General features: G+C 52.4%; 1 protein-coding gene across 1 annotated transcript in view; it reads left to right on the forward strand.

The window, feature by feature from the left end:
• LOC111156062 (epithelial membrane protein 2) overlaps positions 1–13,926 on the forward strand; it is a 28,462-nt gene extending 14,536 nt beyond the window's left edge. Inside the window, exons 2-5 of the mRNA XM_022516645.1 lie at positions 6,439–6,579; positions 8,622–8,712; positions 10,819–10,965; positions 12,176–13,926. Of these exons, the coding sequence (XP_022372353.1) occupies positions 6,502–6,579; positions 8,622–8,712; positions 10,819–10,965; positions 12,176–12,363 (504 nt within the window). The 5' untranslated portion in view covers positions 6,439–6,501 and the 3' untranslated portion in view covers positions 12,364–13,926. The remainder of the gene's footprint in view (positions 1–6,438; positions 6,580–8,621; positions 8,713–10,818; positions 10,966–12,175) is intronic.
• Positions 13,927–18,685: the final 4,759 nt, after the last annotated feature.

An 18,685-nucleotide genomic window follows, 5' to 3' on the forward strand; every position in this document is an offset into this window, starting at 1 on the left:
CTTGTGTCCTGGGTTCGCTATTATTTTATGTGATTATTTTTGTGGGTACTTTCTAGAATGGAGAGCATGTAGGCCTTCAGTCTCAAGACACTGTCTTGTGGTTCTCCCAGTGCATCTTTTAAATCGAGGCTGAGGGGTCTGCGAGACCCACCTGAGTTTCCGGGTGGAACGGGCTGTGTTGGGATAAATGTAGCAAACAGAGCTGAGTCTGTGTACTTTCTGAATGAATCCTTTCAGTGATCAAGGAAAAGCTCTCTCCAAGATCCAGACCCATCTCCCAAGCAGATCAATAAAGACAACGCTGGCTTCAGTGGGCCCGTGAGCTACCGGGATCAAAAATGCAGGAAGCACTATTTTTAAGGCAAATGGAGACCTATGTGCGGTTCTCCATCAGGCCCTCTCGAATAACGCCCTGGTCATATCCCAGCCTGGGCTCACGGGCAAGTGCAGAGAGACGCTGCCTCCCCAGATCCCTCTGGCCTGCGACAGAGCTTGGGGGAAGTCCCGCCGAAGGTCAAGGGTGCGACACTGCCTGTGACCTCTCGCCTGATGCAGATTGGGCCCCCGTGTGATTTTCATTAGCCATAAACATGGGAGCAGGAGGGAGGGTAGCAGAAAATGTCCCGGAGCCCGAGTTGGAAAATCCGGGGGTTGGAATCCATCTCTGCCAACCTTGACAAATCACCTGACGCCTTTGTGAGCCTCAGCCTTTCATCTGTAAAGTGGGGATAATGATACCTTGCCCCGCCAGCTTCACAGGGTTGATGTGAAGGTCTGACACAAGACATGCCATGATTAACTGCCGCTCCGCCTTTAATCCTGGAGAGTCCTGTGGGGTGAGCCCTCGGAGCACCCCCTTCCTGCCGCTGGGACCTGCTTTCCCTCCTCCATGTCTCAGGGTCATGCCGGCATTCCCGCGCCCTGCTCCCAGTCCAGGGCGACTTTGCTGGTCCTCAGTAGCAGCTGCTGAGGCTGGGAGCAGAGGGGACCAGGTTGGAAGAGAGGGCCTGCCTGGATCAGGTGCCCCACAAGGGACGTCCGACCGCGGGCTTGGAACCGAGACAGTGCGTTTGCTTAGCACCTGCTGTGCAGTGACTGAGGGCTCAGAGTGATACAATTTTGCAGAGAGCTAAAGATGTGTGGACAGCCCACGGAGCCCCTGCGGGGTGGGAGAGGTAGCTAGCCATGCCAAGGACAAGAAGGGTTCTTCGGGGAAGAGAAGAAGCCCTCACAGCCCCCCAATGTGCTCCGTAGTTAACAACAGTTGCATCGTCATATAATGTCAAGGGCGGTGTTCCATGTGGGGATGGCCAGACTGTGCAGGGATTGAGGGAGTGGGCAGGTGTGGGGGTTGGGGTGATGGTGACAAAGAAACTCCCCCTGGGGGCAGGAAATCAGTGTTTAAGGCAGAGGAATCAGGAAATAGAAGTACAGGAATGTTGTCTGGAAATATGGAACTCTGGGGAAAAGCCCAGCTGAAGGGGTTAAAAGTGACTGTGTACGGAAGCCTGGACTGGGGTGTAGGCAGAGGCTGTGGTTTTTTACCACATGCTTTTGGTTCTTTTATCTTTGGGTTTCCCCCCCCCCCTTTGTCATCACATGTATTATGTAGATTGAAACGTATTTTTTTTAAACGATTTTATTCGTTCATTTGAGAGAGAGACAGAGAGAGCACAAGTAGGGGGAGAAACAGAGGGCGAAGCAGACTCCCTGCTGAGCTGGGAGCCCCATGCGGGGCTCGATCCCAGGACCTGGAGATCACAACCTGAGCTGAAGGCAGAAGCTTAACCATCTGAGCCACCCAGGCACCCCTCAAAATGTATGTTTAAGAGAGAAGTCCTGCAAGTCTTAAGACCTTGTTTTCTAGAGGCCCCTCGGGGGCTCAGTCGTTAAGTGTCTGACTTTGGCTTGGGTCATGATCCTGGGGTCCTGGGATGGGGCCCTACGTCGGGCTTCCCCACTCAACGGGAAGCCTGCTCTTCTCCCTCTCCCACTCCCCTTGCTTGTGTTCTCTCTCTCGCTGTGTCTCTCTCTGTCAGATAAATAAATAAAATCTGTAAAAAAAAAAAAAAGACTTTGATTTCTAGACAGGAGCTTGGAAAGCTCACCGAACGCAGCCAGATCCGTGCCCAAATCCAGGCGGCCTTTCCGAACCTGGGCTGGCTCGGCCCCTGAAGAAATGGCCCAAGGAATGGCACGGCGGCTGGTCTGCCTGGGGAGGGTTGAGGGGCACGGGGCAGAGGCTGCTGGGAAATGCTCACGGACATTGGCAGACTGTCTCCCGTCCTCTGAGGGGTCCCCCAGTGAGGTCAAAAGAGCCATTGGTGGGAGAGGTCAGGACACGCTCCCATCCTGACCTTGCTTCTGCTTCACTGTGGGATGGCAGCAAGCTGTGGCCCTCAATTCCCGCCTCTGGTCTATCAGAGCTTTGAGCTTCTCAAGAGCAGGCACAGTTTCGTGTTTTTTAAAACTACGAATGACGAGAAATAGCTTTCTGTGCACCGAGCACGGCAGCAAACGGGGAGAGAGAGGAATGTGGGAACAAAGGAGATACTTTGAGCCCATGGAAGTCCCTGGAAGAAAATAAGCCAGGGGGACAGGAGAGACCATATGGGGGGGGGGGCACATGGGTGCTTTACAGCAGGTGATCTGGGCGCCTCTCTGAGGAGGGGGTGTGGACCTGAGACCTAGACCGTGCAAGGGAGAGCCAGCTGAGGGTGGCAAGGAGGGAGTCCTCCAGGGAACTCTGCTCTGGGGAACTGAGACCGCGCCGGAAGCCCACAAGGACAAGGGGACCAAGAGGGATGGGCATTCAGTGTGTCATTTTTGGGGGAGGGAAAATAAATCTTTGTGAACGGCAGGGTTCAGTTCCGTGCCACCTTGGGTTTGGTGGGCCTGTGTTCATGCCGCCCCCCAGCCCAGGACCCGGTGTGTCTACGGGGTCTGCAGAGAGGGTGCACAGGGGTGGGGGTGGTGTCGTGGGAAGGGGTGTTCCGCTGGGAAGGGCCCAGGAGATGGCGGAGGCTGGTGTGTAGACGCGAGGATGACGCTTCCTGCGGAACTCCGGGCGGGAATGGGTCAAAGAGGTGACGTGGGTGCACTAGGTCACCTTGAGAACGGAGATGGCACAGCACCACCCTGTGAGGCTTCGCCGAGTACAAAAAGGGTAAAAGCAAAGTCAGCTGCAGGTGCATGTCCTTCCGCCCAGCACCCCCGCTTCTAGGACTCTGCCCCTCAGATACACTGACGCGAGTGTGCAGGGGCGTGAGTGGAAGCGGGGAGCAGGGCGGGCTCAGTCGGTGGAGCTGCGACCTTTGCCCTCGGGGTCCTGAGTTCGAGCCCCACCTTGGGAGCAGAGAACAGTTAAAGGTAAAACGTGAAAGAAAGAAAGAAACGTAAGGATGTCCACTGGCAGTGCAGCTTGAAGTCGAAGAATGTTCGGAGAGGACCGCAGGGGCCATCAGCGGGAACCAGCGAGCCGCCGACCGCGGCTTCGGCCTCACAGGCCGGCGCCAGGCAGGCGGCCATTCCGGCGAGGTGGTGCAGCGGCTGAAAGGGAGTGATGCTGGAGGGTACCGGTGCGGGGAGAAGCCGGGCTGGAGCACGGGCTCTCGGCTCCACACCCCGCCCCAAGAAAGGGAGACGCGGGGCTCCCCGTAAGCAAACGCTCCCATTGCCCTCAGCGAGGGAGGAGGCGTGGCGGAGAGCACAGCCGGCAGCGCGCCCTGAACCCCCGAGCTCCACCAATCCAGAAAGTGGACGCTGGGGCCCCCTCCAATCAGGAGCGAAGGGCGGGGCATGAGGCCAGAAGTGCTACTCTGGTGCTGTTCCCTCCACACGGAAACCTGAAGAGTGGGGAATAAGTGTTCCCACCCAGCCCCTATTCCCGGTGGGACGCACAGCAAACCTGCAGACTGGTTCCCTGGAGGAAGGGAAGTGGGACAGTGGCCTCAGGGATAGAAGCTAAAGAGACGCCTGGTGTAAAGACGCAGGAGCAAAGAGTCCCTCTTAAAGGTTTAGGGGATCTCTTCTACTTATGAATGATATCCTCCAAAGCCCCTGATGAGGTCACGAGCAATGTCCTAGGTGCACAAGTTTTATCTTTTTACCCCCATTTTGTTTTTACAGGAGGTCCAGACGTCATCATGGGGGAGCACTAAGTTGGCATTTGCTTCTCTATGCCCTCATTTTCCTGGACATCTACCAGTTCAAACCAATCTGTAGCCACCCTTGTATGCCCCCTGGATCTTTCTCTTACACTGGACTCAAGACCTCTTGTAAAAACTTAACTCTTTTCTCTGCAGGAGCTCCTTGCTAATGTCTGGAATTCCAGGTGTTAAAGCTGTGCCTCCCAGAATTAGGTGTTTGAGAACCAGCCTCAGGACTTTTGTTAACGTTAAAGGCCACCATTCCTTTTATTTACATAATATTTTTCTTAAATGACTCACTTTCAAAACTTCAAATTTGTCTATAAATAGCTTTACTTCTTATAAAAAGAACCTTAAAAATGAACGTAGTAAAATCTAAACGACATTGTTAAATTCTAGCTACACTGGCCTACCTAAAGTTCTGCTTTTTCTTTTCCTTCCTCCCTTCCTTCTTCTTTCTTTCTCTCTCCTTCTCTCTTCTCCTCTTCTCTCTCTCTCTTTTTTTTTCTTTTTCAAATGGCAGGTGTTTGAGACAGGCTAGCACCAAACTGGGTCTTTTTCTTTGGTGGACTCGGAAGGATTAGAAGAGGACTTTCTCACTCCGTGGTTCAGTGTTATTTAATGCCTTATCAACCAATGTTCCAACCAAAAATCATGCCCTATAGCATTTGAGTTCCACACTTTGGAGAAAACTGAGTTACAGCCTTTCCCCCCTCTTCTGGAAAGTTTTAGTTATGTGTCCATATGCTTTTATGTCATCTGAAGTGGATAACATACGAGGTCTGTTATCACCTTGGCGTGTATAGCCCTTCCCGATGAGGTTGGCTTTTTGACAAAGGTCAGAAATCTGTTTGGGAGCAGCCTATGATGACATTTAAGAATGATGCAGGTGTGGGGCACCTGGGTGGCTCAGTTGGTTAAGCATCTGCCTTCAGCTCAGGTCATGATCCCAGAGGAGTCCCCATGTTGGCTCCACACTCAGCAGGGAGTCTGCCTCTCCCTCTCCTTCTGCCCCTCCCCCCACTCATTCTCTCTAATAAAAAAAATTTTTTTTTAAAGAATGATGCAGGCATCAATAAAAGAGTATTTGTCCTTTTAAGAAGAACTGGAAAAATCTCTGAGCTGGTTCATTGGGTTCTTCTAATTGATGACGTGCAGAATCACAGCTGGGACTGCCCAGACTGAGCTCTGCAGCCAAGGCTCCTGGTTGGGTGTTAGGGATTCCTGGGTCTTATGGAGTCACTCTGTGTGAGCCCACAAGAGTCCATCCCCATGAAGGAATAATAACGAGTTCCATGAGTGAGAATAAGCATGGTCATACATGGGACAAGCCCTCATGGATGAATGCCTTTGGCACCCTTTGAAGAGCTCTCCAGCTTCACTTCTAAAAACCAGCTTCAACCCCAGTTGTTTTGCCAGATTTCCAATTTCACTTTGCAGTCACTTCCTATTGCATATTATTCAGACTGTCTAGCCATAGTAAAAAAAAATAATAAAAGGATAAAAAAAAATTACCCCCAAATCTCAGTGGTTTAACATCCAGAGGAATTATTTGTCCATCACTCTATCTGTCCAAAGTGGGAGACTTCGAGGAATTGGGGCTGCACCATGCTAATGATGTCATAGGGGAGGGATGTGGTAGAACTCACACCTGCTCTTCAGCCTGGAAATGACATCTGCCTGCCTTGCTTGCAGCCCATTGGCCAGAGTTAGTCACAAGGCTCCACCCTCCCCGCAGGGGAAGCTGGGAAATGCAGTCCTTTTAGGAGGCATAGGGTCGCTCCTTCCTGCCCAGGCACCTTTATGAAGCATGCTGCTCTGAAGAGGTGCGATGCTTTTCTGAATTCGAGATTCGAATTGGTCCTCACCTGTCCTCCACCACGAGGAATATTTGGCATCTAGATGCAACCAGGAGCAGCTCCTCCTGCCAGATTTTGTGCAGTAAATCCTCTTTAGACAAGGAATGATGAGAAGAGTGGTTTTCGCCTTTTTTTTTTTTTTAAGATTTTATTTATTGAGAGAGCGAGAGAGTTCGAGGGTGGGGAGAGGTAGAGAGAGAGACACTCCCAAGCAGACTCCCTCCTGAGTGAGGAGCCCTACACGGCGCTCGGTCTCATGACCCTGAGATCATCACCTGGGCCGAAATCAAGAGTCGGTCGGATGCTTAACAGACTGAGTCACCCAGGTGCCCCATTTTTTGATTTTCTTAAACCCCACCAAAAATTGCCTGTTTTTCATTTAATTCTGTTCTGTCATTGACGAATGTATTTCTCTTTTGCACCCCCTTTAGCATCTCTCTCTCTGTCTCTCTGGGCTCTAAGCGCGACTCCTCGCCCCGCCACGCCTGGTGAAAATGTTGGTGCTTCTGGCTTTCATCATCATCTTCCACATCACCTCTGCCGCACTGCTGTTCGTCGCCACCATCGACAATGTGAGTTCCTTTTCCTTCCGGTCATCCCACAACCCCTGGATCCTGCAGTCCATAGAAGCAGGATGGAGAACTTCCCCTAGTTGATTAGGATATGGGGTTGTCCTCCCTATGGCGACATCTCTGCTCAGGCCCAAGGACTTGGCCTCCGTGTGGAGGTTGGGAGCATCTCATGATCAAGTGTGGGTGTGCAGGGACCTGGCTTCTCTCATCCCTGATGCCCCCCCTCCCCCCGCAGAGCCTGGCGTGGTGGCTGGGGCGTAGGGAGCTCTTTGAGGATGCTGCTTGGATTGAACCCTCCTCTAGATAAATTTTTCAACCTCAGCCATTTGGGGCTGGATCATTCTTTGCTCTGGGGCCACCCTTGGACTGTAGGATGCTTAGGAGCATCTTTGGTCCCTGCTCACTGGATGGCAAACACTCCCACCCCTACTTGTGACAGCCGAAAATGCCTTTGGACATGGCCAGATGTCCTGAGGGGGAACAAAACCACCCTCAGTGGAGGACCGCTGCCCTGGATCCCCTAGGTGACCCATGCCAGGTGATCTCTGCCCCTCCTGCCCTTGCAAATCAGGAACCCAATTGAGAGCCACTGAGCTATGCCCTTCCTAGCAAAGCTCATGCTTGGAACTTTCCCGATGACCCAGGCTCCCCTGAAAAATGGAACTTTTTACTTAAGGACCCAGCTTGCAGCCATATGGCAAGGATGCATTTGATAAATGATCTATTGGTATAGATTACTGTCTGTCCCAGCAGGAAATGAAGCTTTGTACCGAGGTTCTCAGTGGCCCACACCTTGATCCAAAAGCCTGGCTTCAATCCCGATCAGTTCAGCCTCAGGGGCATTTAGAATCAGAAACATGGCTCCCAGAGCCCCCAGGTGCACCTCACGAGTGGCCACCAGCTCTGCTTACGTCTGGGACCCCTGTTAATTTATCATCACATAACAAACAGACCATCACAACACCTGCCCTGTAGGGAGTGAGCCCTGTAGAGTGCAGACAGGCGGCCGTAAGCGGCAGAGCTGGGATTCAAACCACGCCCCATCCTCGATCTCATCAGGCAGGTAAATGCAGCGATCAGTTTCGGTTCCTGAAGGTTCTGGAAGTGAGTGTCCAGGGCAGAGCTCTCACGCTGATACTGTGGCTTGAGGCACTGGGCCTGCCATTACCCAGAGGACCCCACGGTCTGCGACATAAATTCACTACTGTGAATGTTATTTCCGAGCCTCCTTTCAGTGTCCCTTGCCTCTACCCCTGTGGGATCCTGAAAGGGTCCCAGAAACGGTGAAAGGGACGGACAGACCTCAGGGCCAAAAAGCATCAGCCCAGGCCCCCGTTAATCCTTCGGGTGCCCTTGGGTATTTGTGCTGCTGTGCACTCCTGAGAAGACACAGCCTTGTTTTTGCCTCTCAGGGAGTCAGCGGGTGTCGTTAGGAGTTAGGAATTGCACTTGACATGTAGCCGGCACATGGTGGAAGTTCAGCGACCGTCGGTGGACGGGAGGGTGGGAGAGGGAGATTCCCGTGTTTGGGTGGGTGGAAGGCGTACAGAGGGCCCACTGGGCAGGGAGCCGCAGAAGCACAAAGAGGAAGCAGGCACTTGGACAGAAAGAGGAGCGCTTTGTCTGATCATTCCTTCTGTACCAGGCCTTGCCCTTAGATTTCAGCCTCTCTGACCACGCCCCCCCCCCTGCGACTTCACCCCTGTAGTTCTTTGGATTAACCGCGGTGCATGCCTGTGACCCTCACTGAGCGTTGTCTGTGCCCCTGTGCCCTGGGAGGGCCCGGTCTCCAGCCCGTGTCTTACTTTTCAGCCACCCCACACATAGGGGAGCCTGTCGGAAATGCAGAATCCCGGGCCCCACCCCAGAGCTCTCAGTCAGAATCTGCATTTTAACCTGACTCCCGGTGACTCGCATGCACAGGGCAGACACAGAAGCGCGGGTCCCGAGTACTGACCGGCCACTGTGCCTCGAAGCCGAGTAGGGGGAGCGTTTTCCTGGTTAACCAACAGCCCGTACTGTGTTTCCGTTTGTGTTTACAGGCCTGGTGGGTAGGAGAAGAGTTTTTTGCAGACGTCTGGAGAGTGTGTGTCAACAACACGAACTGTACAGAAATCGATGCGAGATATCAGGGTGAGTGGCGAGCCAGTGCAGCGCACCTTAGCTATTCTCTGTGAATAGTGAACTCCTGTTCGCTGCTTTCATGCCCTTCCTTGCACTCTCGGGGTCCCCCAGAGGGGCCTGGCCGAGGGCTCTGTGCAAGCTGGAGAAAGGAGGGGTGTGCAGAACCCAGAGGCTGGGGGCGTGCTGGGCCCAGCGGAGTTGGGGGCACCCTTCCCTTCCCTGTTCCTGGACCCAGGAGAGCTTCTGCGTCTCTCCAGGTGCCGGCAGATCAGGCGTCCGGTGAGGCCTCTCTTCTTGGCTGGTGTGCGGCCGCCCTCTCCTCGTGGCCTCACAGGGCGGAGGGCAGAGAGCCGAACCGGTCCTCCACCCTCACAACCTGATTTACCCCCTAGAGGCTCCATGTCCCGGGGCCATCCCATCAGGGGTTAGGATTTCGATATTGGCATTTTAAGGAGATGGAAATGATCTGCAGTGTCTGTATTTGGACGGCCCCTGGCGGATTCCAAATACGGATTCCTGGTGGCCGCCCTGGAACCACTGTGCCCTCATCTCAGGGAGAGGGGTCTAGGAGTCTGTTTTTTTTTTTTTTTTTTTTTTTAGGAATCTGTATTTTTAACAAGCCTCCAGGTGATTTCTGAGATTGGGCCAATTTGGGAAACACCACTCTTAGCCAGAGGGTCCCAGCCTTGGCCCCACGTTGGACTTGCCTGGGGGAACCTTACCCACCTCACCCCTGTGCCTGGTTCCAACACTGGAGATTCTGACCTACATCCTCTCCGTGTAGTGTGCTGGATTTGTATTTTTCATGCAGCTATAATTTAGAAACAAGAAATGTACTTCTTAAGGGCTCAGCTTATAGAGTTTGGACAATTACATATATGCCCACATAACGACCATCCAAAGCAAGATAGAGAAATTTCCTGCTACCTTAGAAAGTTCCCCTGGGCCTGTTTCCACTGGTTTCCCACAGGCCCTGTCCCAAGGGCAACTGCTTCCGACTTCTGTCACCCTAGTCTCCTTCCGTCTGTTCTTGGACTTTGTGTAGACAGAGTCATCCGGTGTGTGTGTGTTGGGGGGAGGTGGTCAAGCTTCTTTCCTCAGCATAAGGAATGGGCCAAGGGCCTGGGTGCCCTGTGGGTGATCCCCACATGTGGCCAGGATGAACAAGCACCCGTTGCTCCAAGCATGTCGTGAAGGATTTAGGAATCACGCTTCCCTCCTGTCAATTTCAGGCAAAAGTCGGAAAAAAGGAGAAGGCTCGTTCTTAGGTTTTCCTGGGCAACTTCAGCCACTGTCCCTTCACCTCTCTTAGCTGCGTCCTGGTGATAACCTTCAGCCCTTACCGGGGACTCCCCTCTTGACAGCACCCCCTAAAATCCTTGCATGGATGAATTCCTTCCACTTCTCCTGCCTGAAGCGGGGGGAGTGGCTATCATCCCTGTTTTCCGGAGGAGGAAACTGAGAACCATGCAGGTGGTTCCAGTCTGTGTCCTTGACCTTTTCTCTACACCCGCAGTGTGGGGCCTCCACTGTGTCCTCCCTGGGTGCCGTGGCCTCCATCCGAGACCAGCTCCTTTCTCTGCTGAGATTTCCCTCTGCAGACCCCTGCTCTCCAAAAGGGAGCTCCTCCCTTTCTCTTTTTCCTAAATAGTGGTCACAAGGGTAACTCTCTTCTTTTCAGGGTGTATTAGGTAGTTCCCAGAGCACTTCTGAAGGTCACTCAACCCTGTGAGCCCTAGATTCCCCAGAGTCCCTCTGGAGACCCCTAATCCTGACTTCCCAAACCAGAGTTTGCCAGGTTGGAACCCGAGGGTTTGTACTTAAAAAAAAAAAAAAAAAAAAATCCCCAACCATGTGCTGAGAAGAATGACAGAGCAGGTGGTTCTCACTCCCTTTTCCAGAAAAAGACGTTGGGGACCCTCTGGTCCAGTGCACGGACAGACACTGGGGGAGGGGACATTGGGACGACCCCTTGGCTGTTCTTGTGCTCATACTGTGCAAACGTACTTCTGCCTCCCATCGTCCCCGACTCTGGAGCTGTCCCATCACTCTGCCCACTGGAGGGGCCCAGGGGTCTGCGGTCCTCAGTCCCGCTGTCTTGCCCTCTCCCCACAGATTACCCCACAATGCAGGCAGTCCAGGCCACCATGATCCTGTCCACCATTCTCTGCTGCATCGCCTTCCTCATCTTTGTGCTCCAACTCTTCCGCCTCAAGCAGGGAGAGAGGTTCGTGCTGACCTCCATCATCCAGCTCATGTCATGTAAGTACAGCGATGGGCTTCCTGGAATAAGCATTCCTTCCCGGCCACTGTGAGCAGGAGCCAGGAGCCGTGCAGCGGGGGAGGCTTTGGAAAGAAGCCGGCCGCCATGCTGTGGCCTAACATTTTATACCTCAGAGTCGGGATTTAGACAGAGGGTCAGAGCAGCCGTGCCAGAGACAGGAAGCCTCAGCCAAGATCTGCAGGGTAAGTAGGAGCTGCCGTCAAGAATGTCCTATCTTGGTACGGAGGGAAGAGGCACAGGTTCCCCAGGGAAGATCAGGGTACTTGACCTCATCCTGCCACTAACGTCCGTTGGTGATTCACTCAGGATGCTTTTGACTTCAAGTAAGAGGAAAATCCAACTAACAATGACTTCGGCCCCAAAGACTGTTGCTTTTCTGAAACAACAAAAAGCTTGAAGGTGGAAGGTGCCATGGTGGGTCTGGTAGCCCAGCAGCTGCAGCAAGAACTTCCACTTGACCCTTTGATGCTTTCATCCTCAGAGTGTCAGCGATGACCTCCTCATGGCCCCCAAAAGGCTGCTGTAGCTCCAAACATTCCTCCTGACCTAACAGTATCTGAAGCAGTTAACAAGGAAAAGCACGGCAACTAAAAAAAAAAGTGCTTTATCCTCCCTGTCTCTTTCCAGGGAGTAATATTTTTCACTGAAGCATTTCTCTGTGGCCAGAACTGGAACATATTAGAAATAAACAGGAACAGGATTGCCTGGGGGTGGGGGACAGTTGGCAGAGTATGGTGCGCAGGCCATATCTGGTTCACTGCCTGGTCTTGTAACATTTTACTGGACTGTAGCCCCGCCCATTCATTTGCATACTGCCTGCGGCTATGTCCACGCAGCCACTGCAACCTTGGCTGAGCTGAGTAGTTGGAACAGAGGTTGTATGTGGCGCACAGACCCTGAACTATTCTCTGTCTGACTGACCCGTGGCCTTAGACCAGTTATGGGCTGGGTTTCCAGCTGCCCAGGCAAAATCGGGCTCAGCTAGCCGCAAGCGGGAAGTGAAGCCATACAGAGTGGGCAGCCATGACCTGCGATGAAACAGCAGCAGTGCTCTTTCCCCTGGACTAAAATGAACCCCCGCCAATAATCAGAGCTCAAGTGTGCTTCCTCTCTGGCCATGGTCCCCTCGGGTCCATGGCCCATGCTGTGACGTGGTCTGTGTCTGATTTATTTGCTTGTTCTCGGCAGGCCTCTGTGTCATGATTGCGGCTTCCATATACACAGACCGGCGTGAAGACCTTCACAAGAGCAACTTCGAATTCTACCACCAAGTTCAGGAAGGCAGCTACGGCTACTCCTTCATCCTGGCGTGGGTGGCCTTCGCCTTCACCTTCATCAGCGGCCTCATGTACCTGATCCTGAGGAAACGCAAATAGAAGCCCGGGAGCGAGGTCGCTTTTGCTGCAGTACAAAAATCTACGTTCAGATAACCGTTTTGTATATAATCAATTTTTTGTGTGCGGTTTTTCTAGCAAATATATTGTTTCCTTTAAAAGCCAAAAAGAAAAAAAAAAAGAGAGAGAGAGAGAGAGAGAAGAATTTTGCATTCTTGAGATCAGAGAATAGACGATGAAGGCTGGGATGCGGAATTCCTGCCCATCTGAAAGTCTCAACGAGACCAAGCCCCCAATCCAGCGATGCTCAAGTCCAAAAACATTCAGCAGGAGGTTTCTTAACCCTGGGGATGTGATGTGATGTGACAAGAGACCAAGAACTCCAGGTCTCAGGGGGACATCCTTCCCTAGGTGTGAGCTGCACTGAGCCCCTCCTCCCCCAGCTCAGCCTCCCCTCCCCCTTCTGTCTGTGTTAGGGTTGGAGGTGGGGTGAGGGGTGAAGCCTGCTCAGATGTTTAGCCAAGTTCCATGTGATAAACAGGTGTCACCCCTGTGTTGTGTCTATATCCAGACCAAAGCCTCCTGTGCCGGGCTGGGTCAAGAAAGTGCCACCCACCTTTGGTGACACTGTTACCGGCTTGCCTTAGGGGAGGCAATCTTTAACTTGGGGTCGGATTTAGGCTCACCTTCCTAAGGCAAAGAATCTCAGTGTGATCCCCAGCAAACAGTAGTAACGGGGGCCCTCCCTAGACCTGTGGAATCAGAGGTCTTCAGGGATGGGGCCTGGGCACCTGCATTTCTAACAAGCTCCTTGGGGACACGAAACTCCTTGAAGCTGAGGACCACAGCCCTGGGGCCAGGTGAGCAGAGCCGCCTCATAAATGTTAAAGGTCTTGTTGTGTCCAGATGGTGAATGTCGGCCTCTGCTGGCCTCCATCACCCCGGCCTTCCCCATCTGTCCCTCAGCTGCTCACAGGTGGGCCTTCCCAACAGCAGCCTGGTCCCTTACCCCCACAGCCAGCCAGACAGCCTAGGGGTGCTGCTGCCTCCCTCCTCCTCTCAGTAGGAAGGCCCCGCCCTCCTCCTCCTGCCCTGCCTTCTAAGGCTTGCTGGCCTCAGTCAACAGCATAAATTGCAGAGGGCTTGGTGCCTGCCCAGCACCGGGGATGCCATGTGGGCAGGCTCTTCTGGGGCTCGCCGTCCCGTGGAGAGGGCAGCTGGAAACTTAGGAAAAGTAATCGCACAGTGAGGAAGGCGGCAGAGAACACACCCAGGGGTTCAAAAGCGAAACTCATGGGTTGCGGGGGAGACTGCTCTGTCCCTGCCCGTCCCAGAGGCACTTAGATGGGCTGAAATACCACTCCAGCCAGCCACGCGGTGGCTTCACTGGGCGGTGTGGTCTGGGGTACACCCAGAGGACACTTCTCTGGATCTGGAGGGGCCTGGCGTCCCGACTGCAAACGAAGCCAGTGAGAAGCTTCCAGATGGCCGTGGCTTGCCACTTCAGTGCGCACACTGCCCCCCAGGGAACGTGCTTTGGCAGGGTCTGGGTGAAGGGCGCTCTGGGCGATTCTGAGACCGTCTTGCGGGGTGCCAGGGTGGTGGCGGCGGGGTGGAGGGGGGGTAGTTTGCCCTTAAGTGTGGGAGCAGTGTTTCCGTGTGCGGCCAGGCAGGTGACCCCAGGAAGGGCCCGTGGAGAAGCTCTCCGCACCTCGCTGTCTGTAGCCTCCCAGTTGTTGAGTGTGCTGCTGGGGCTGTGTGGGGGACCCACCCACCCCCTCTCTGTGCTGGTGCCATGTACGTGCTTTTGCCCTGGACCTTCATCAGCCCGGGTCCCGTGGAGCTGGGAAGATGTCTGGTTTGAGTGATTTAGGGCCACCACGGACACCAGAGCAGGACTGGGTTCTCTCTCCATCCACTCAATTCACTCGCTCGTTCATTTTCAACAGACTAGTCAGTGCTTACTATGTGCCAGGCACTGGGTGAGGCTCTCAAAACACAGCGCAAGCAAATTCAGACAGCCTCTCTGAGACAGGACCCCTACACTGTGCAGGGTGACATAGGGACAGAGACAGGACCAGTGGCCACCTTGTGCCTCCACGGAAAACCCCCGTTAGCTCTGCTGTGGGTAGGGAGGGTCGGTCACACCCCTGGGGTTTGCAAGATGCTACGTGAGCCTCAAGGAGGAAGGTGGGGCAACGTGCCCCAGGGCTTCTCACCCAGGTGGCTTTTCTAGATTTTTCTTGTAGCCACAGTGGAAACAAACAAAAAGTCTTAGAGCCAGGAATCTGGAAAGCCTGCTCTGCCAGGCAGTGTGTGAATATCATTCCCCCAAACTTGAGCATCTGTGACGACCCCATGGATTTTTCTAGCTGGTCGCCACATCCATCTGTGACACCAAGGTTTTGTGAAATATGAGAGCTGCTTTCCCCCGCAACCCCCCGACCCCGCCAGTGGCGTGACCTGCACCGGGAAAGCGGGGAGGACAAAACTGTCCGAACTTCTGACCTGTAGGTAGAACCAGCCCTCCCTCGGTGCTTGTTATCCGTTACCCAACACAGCAAATTAGCTGAGACACCCAAGAAGCAAATATTAGGACCAAACATGTTACTCATAACAACCATATTTGAAGGAACTGTAGTTTGCGCCTTTTAGAACATTTTTATAAAGTACTGTAATTCTCGCGTGGAGGGGCTACGGATGGAGACAGACTAACTTGTTTTGTTACTTGCATTAAAATTACTTTGGGTCTCTGTTCAGATGAGTTTGGAGGACTGATTTGTTGCCCTGAGTGAATGTGTATATTCAGACCTGAATACAGGAGAATTGGGGATGTCCCCCACCCCCTACACTCCCCTCTCCCCCATCCCGCCCCCAACGCCACATCCTCTCTGCTGTAGGTTGTGTGCCTGTGCGTATGGGAGTCCTGGGATGCTCTGTATTTACTGGTGATGGAGAAACCCTGATCCCGAGGCCGTAGGCACACACAGTAAACATAGCTGGAAAAGCCACAGGAGCTGTGGCTTCGTTTAAAATCTGTCTGGATTGGGGTGCCTCGGTGGCTCAGTCCTTAAGCATCTGCCTTCGGCTCAGGTCATGATCCCCAGGGTCCTGGAACTGAGCCCTGCATCGGGCTCCCTTCTCCATAGGAGGCCTGCTTCTCCCTCTCCCACTCCCCCTGCTTGTGTTCCCTCTTGCTGTGTCTCTGTCAAATGATTAAGTAAAATCTTTATTAAAAAAATTCTGCCTGGATGGGGAAATGACTTGCTAATAGTTGAGAGGTTACTTCACAATACGACAGGTGACAGTTGTGTACTGGGGGGGGGGCAGTGGTTTTGGGGGGAAATGTGAGGGAAAGCCCTCAGGGCTAAATTTGAATCTTGGTTTGGGGACAAATTGTGATTTTAGGAGAGTTGGGTACGTTCTGTTTCATGTGCCTTTAAAGTAGTCTATTTTCTATATTTTATATAATGTGAAACTCTATGTGACAAAGTTTGGAACCAGATCACCCAGGCCATCAGCCTCTAGTGTTCCAACCGTCCCAACAGTCAGGGGACAATGCTGCTGTTTCGAGTGACAAGGCGCCATGTGATTTCTCATCAAGACAGTCGTGTGAGGTCTTTGCAGGGAGCAACTGATGTCTGACAACTCATCACAGGACAGCCTCCAGCGCCCTCTGCCTCTCATGGAACCGGATTCCTGGAAGAAGGACCCACAGGGGCTCGGGACCCCATGCTTGGTTAGTGATCTGGTAGTACCATCTGTAAGTTCTCCACGATAGCAGAGCCAGCAGCCCCCCATTTTGTATTTGCAGTGGTCTCCAAGGATTGCAGAGACAGCCCTGTTCTCCAGTTTGCTTGATAAAGACTGTTGCTTTAAAGGGGTTGAGTGATGATGAAAATCAGACTATCTTCACAGAACACTCTGCTACAAAAATGAAAAATGCAGCCAGAAAGAAGATGATGCTGGATACATAGGTAGATAAGTAGGTTGGTAGGAAGGTAGGTCGGTAGGTAGGTACATAGATAAATGAGGAGAGAGAGAGAGATCTTGAATTTTTACCTAAGGAATGCCAAAGGTAGTAAAAGCAATCTATCTGGGGAACCTACGTTCCCTTGTCTCTACACGGGAGTTGCAAACTAAAACCTTCAGTGGTTACTGTCTGTATTCTTGGTGTTTCTAGGGTTTCCTGTTGGTTGGCTTGGCTTGGGGTTTGGTCCACGTGGCAGGTAGATGGTGGTCTTCCCAGAGAACTCAATTTTATCTATTTCTTCCATTTGGAAGAAAGCTTGTCATTCATTCATTCACCAAATCTTGGTGACCTAGCCTGATTCATTCTGGAGAATGTTCCACATGTGCTTGAGAAGACTGTGTATTCTGCTACTCTCGGAGGGAATGTTCTGAGATGTCTGTCTGGTCCACTTGGTCTAAAGTCTGGTTCCAATCCAATGTGTCCTTAGGGATTTTCTGCCTGGATGATGTATCCCTTGCTGATGGTGGGGTTCGGAAGTCTACTACTATTACTGTATCCCTCTCTTGAGATCTGTTAATACTGCTTCGTGTCTAGGTGCTCTGATGTTGCATTAATGATGGTGCACTCATTTTTACGGTAAAGGGATCACTTCATCATGAGGATGTCATAAATATTTATTCACCAACTATGTGTATATTATGGCCTAAGCGTCGTGCTCGATGTTAGGTACTGTCTCAGCCCTGCTCTAGAATTCCCTTAGTCCCATTAGAAAAAAAAAAAAAAAAGGTGAAACGAGGCATACTTGGTGACACATGAAAATTATATGAAATTCGAATTTCAGTGTCCATAAATAAGGTTTTATTAGAACACGGCCATGCCCTCTTGTCTCACTATCACACTGGCTGCCTTCTTGCTTTGCTAGCAGAGTCACCGTAGGACACGCACAGCCAGCAAAGCCCTAATACTATGTGGCCTGTTCCAGAAAATGTTTGCCATCCCCTGGTCTAATAAAAGAAGGGAACTGTCTCTTTGTGTGTCTCTTTTTAGGAACAAGAAGAGTTTTCCTAGAACCCTTTGGCAAACTCTTCCCGATGCCCTTGGTCTGAGGATTCCAGTTTTCATGCTTAACCCAGACACTGGCAGAGGTCATTAAAATGACCACACTGAGAGCAGTGACATCTTAGCTGGGGATCAGATTCCTTCAGTGAGGGATATACTCAGGAAGCACACTCTTAGAAAAGAGAAGAGAAGAGGCGACGGACACTGTGTGCCCCAGTCCATCCCTGGGCTGCCCCACATGCACACATAACTCCGTAAGAATTTTTAACATTCTTATATATTCATGAAATGAACTAACCCCTTCCCAAGAGGTAAACAGCCTGAAGCCCAAACTAGTTAGTACTTCCAACTCGGAGTGGGGGGGCATTTGGTGACACTGATTATCCTCTTTATCAGATGTGGCACCTCATGGCCTGGCAGCCTATGACAGGAAGCTAAGTCCTAGAGGCCCGATGTCCCCAACATGTAACGGGGGAAAGGAACAGGATGTCTATCATAAACGATCCTCTTTGGAAAATGCATGAGAAGAAGAAGAATCAATGCCCAGGGGCTGAAGGTTCCAGTAGCAGCAGAGCTGGGTGCTTCTGCCTTATGGTCTTTTAGGAGGTGGGGTAAACTTTGAGCTGGAGAACACCTGTCTCCTCGACCGATGGCTGTGTCTCCTGAGGCCATAACGTCAAGCTGTCATCGTCCTAGCTACAACCCTGGGCTTGGCCCTTTGTCTGGTGAAAAGGCTAGGACCTGGCCTATCTTTTCTAGTTATCTCCCCCATTCTGTTCGGCTTTCTGCCTCCACGCCCCTGAGCTGTGGTTTAGCGCAGGGCTTGGCACACAACGGGCTCGCCGGCCAAAGGCCTGCTTTTTTAAGTCCCCAGAGCGAAGAACGCATTTTGGTTCTTAAAGAGTGCTAAAAAAACGTGGAGAAGAATGCAGCAACGACCTTAGGTGGCCGGGGACACCTAAGCTCTTTACCGTCTGGCCCTTTACAGGCCAAGGCGCCGACTCCTGGCTTAGAATTGGAGTCGTCCACCCCTGCCAATCTCTGAATCCTTGGACTTTAGACTGTGGGCTTCAGGCAGAAACAATCTCAGTAAAGCCGTATTTTCTTCCACTTCTGCTATTAGATGAACCACGTTTCGTCTCAAATAGACGTTTTCTCGCAGGAGCTTAGTGGAAACTCTAGGAAGCTGCACAGGGCACCAGCCCCGATATGGTTCTAAAACTTTCCCTGATATGACAACATCCGTCAGGATCCCGGAGTCCTGGCATCGAGCCCCGTGTCGGGCTCCCCGCTCAGCGGGGAGTCTACTTCTCCCTCTCCCGCTGCCCCTCT

Source organism: Enhydra lutris, unplaced genomic scaffold (genome assembly GCF_002288905.1).
Source record: "Enhydra lutris kenyoni isolate GAN:26980312 unplaced genomic scaffold, ASM228890v2 scaffoldscaffold45, whole genome shotgun sequence".
NCBI classification, from domain to species: domain Eukaryota; kingdom Metazoa; phylum Chordata; class Mammalia; order Carnivora; family Mustelidae; genus Enhydra; species Enhydra lutris.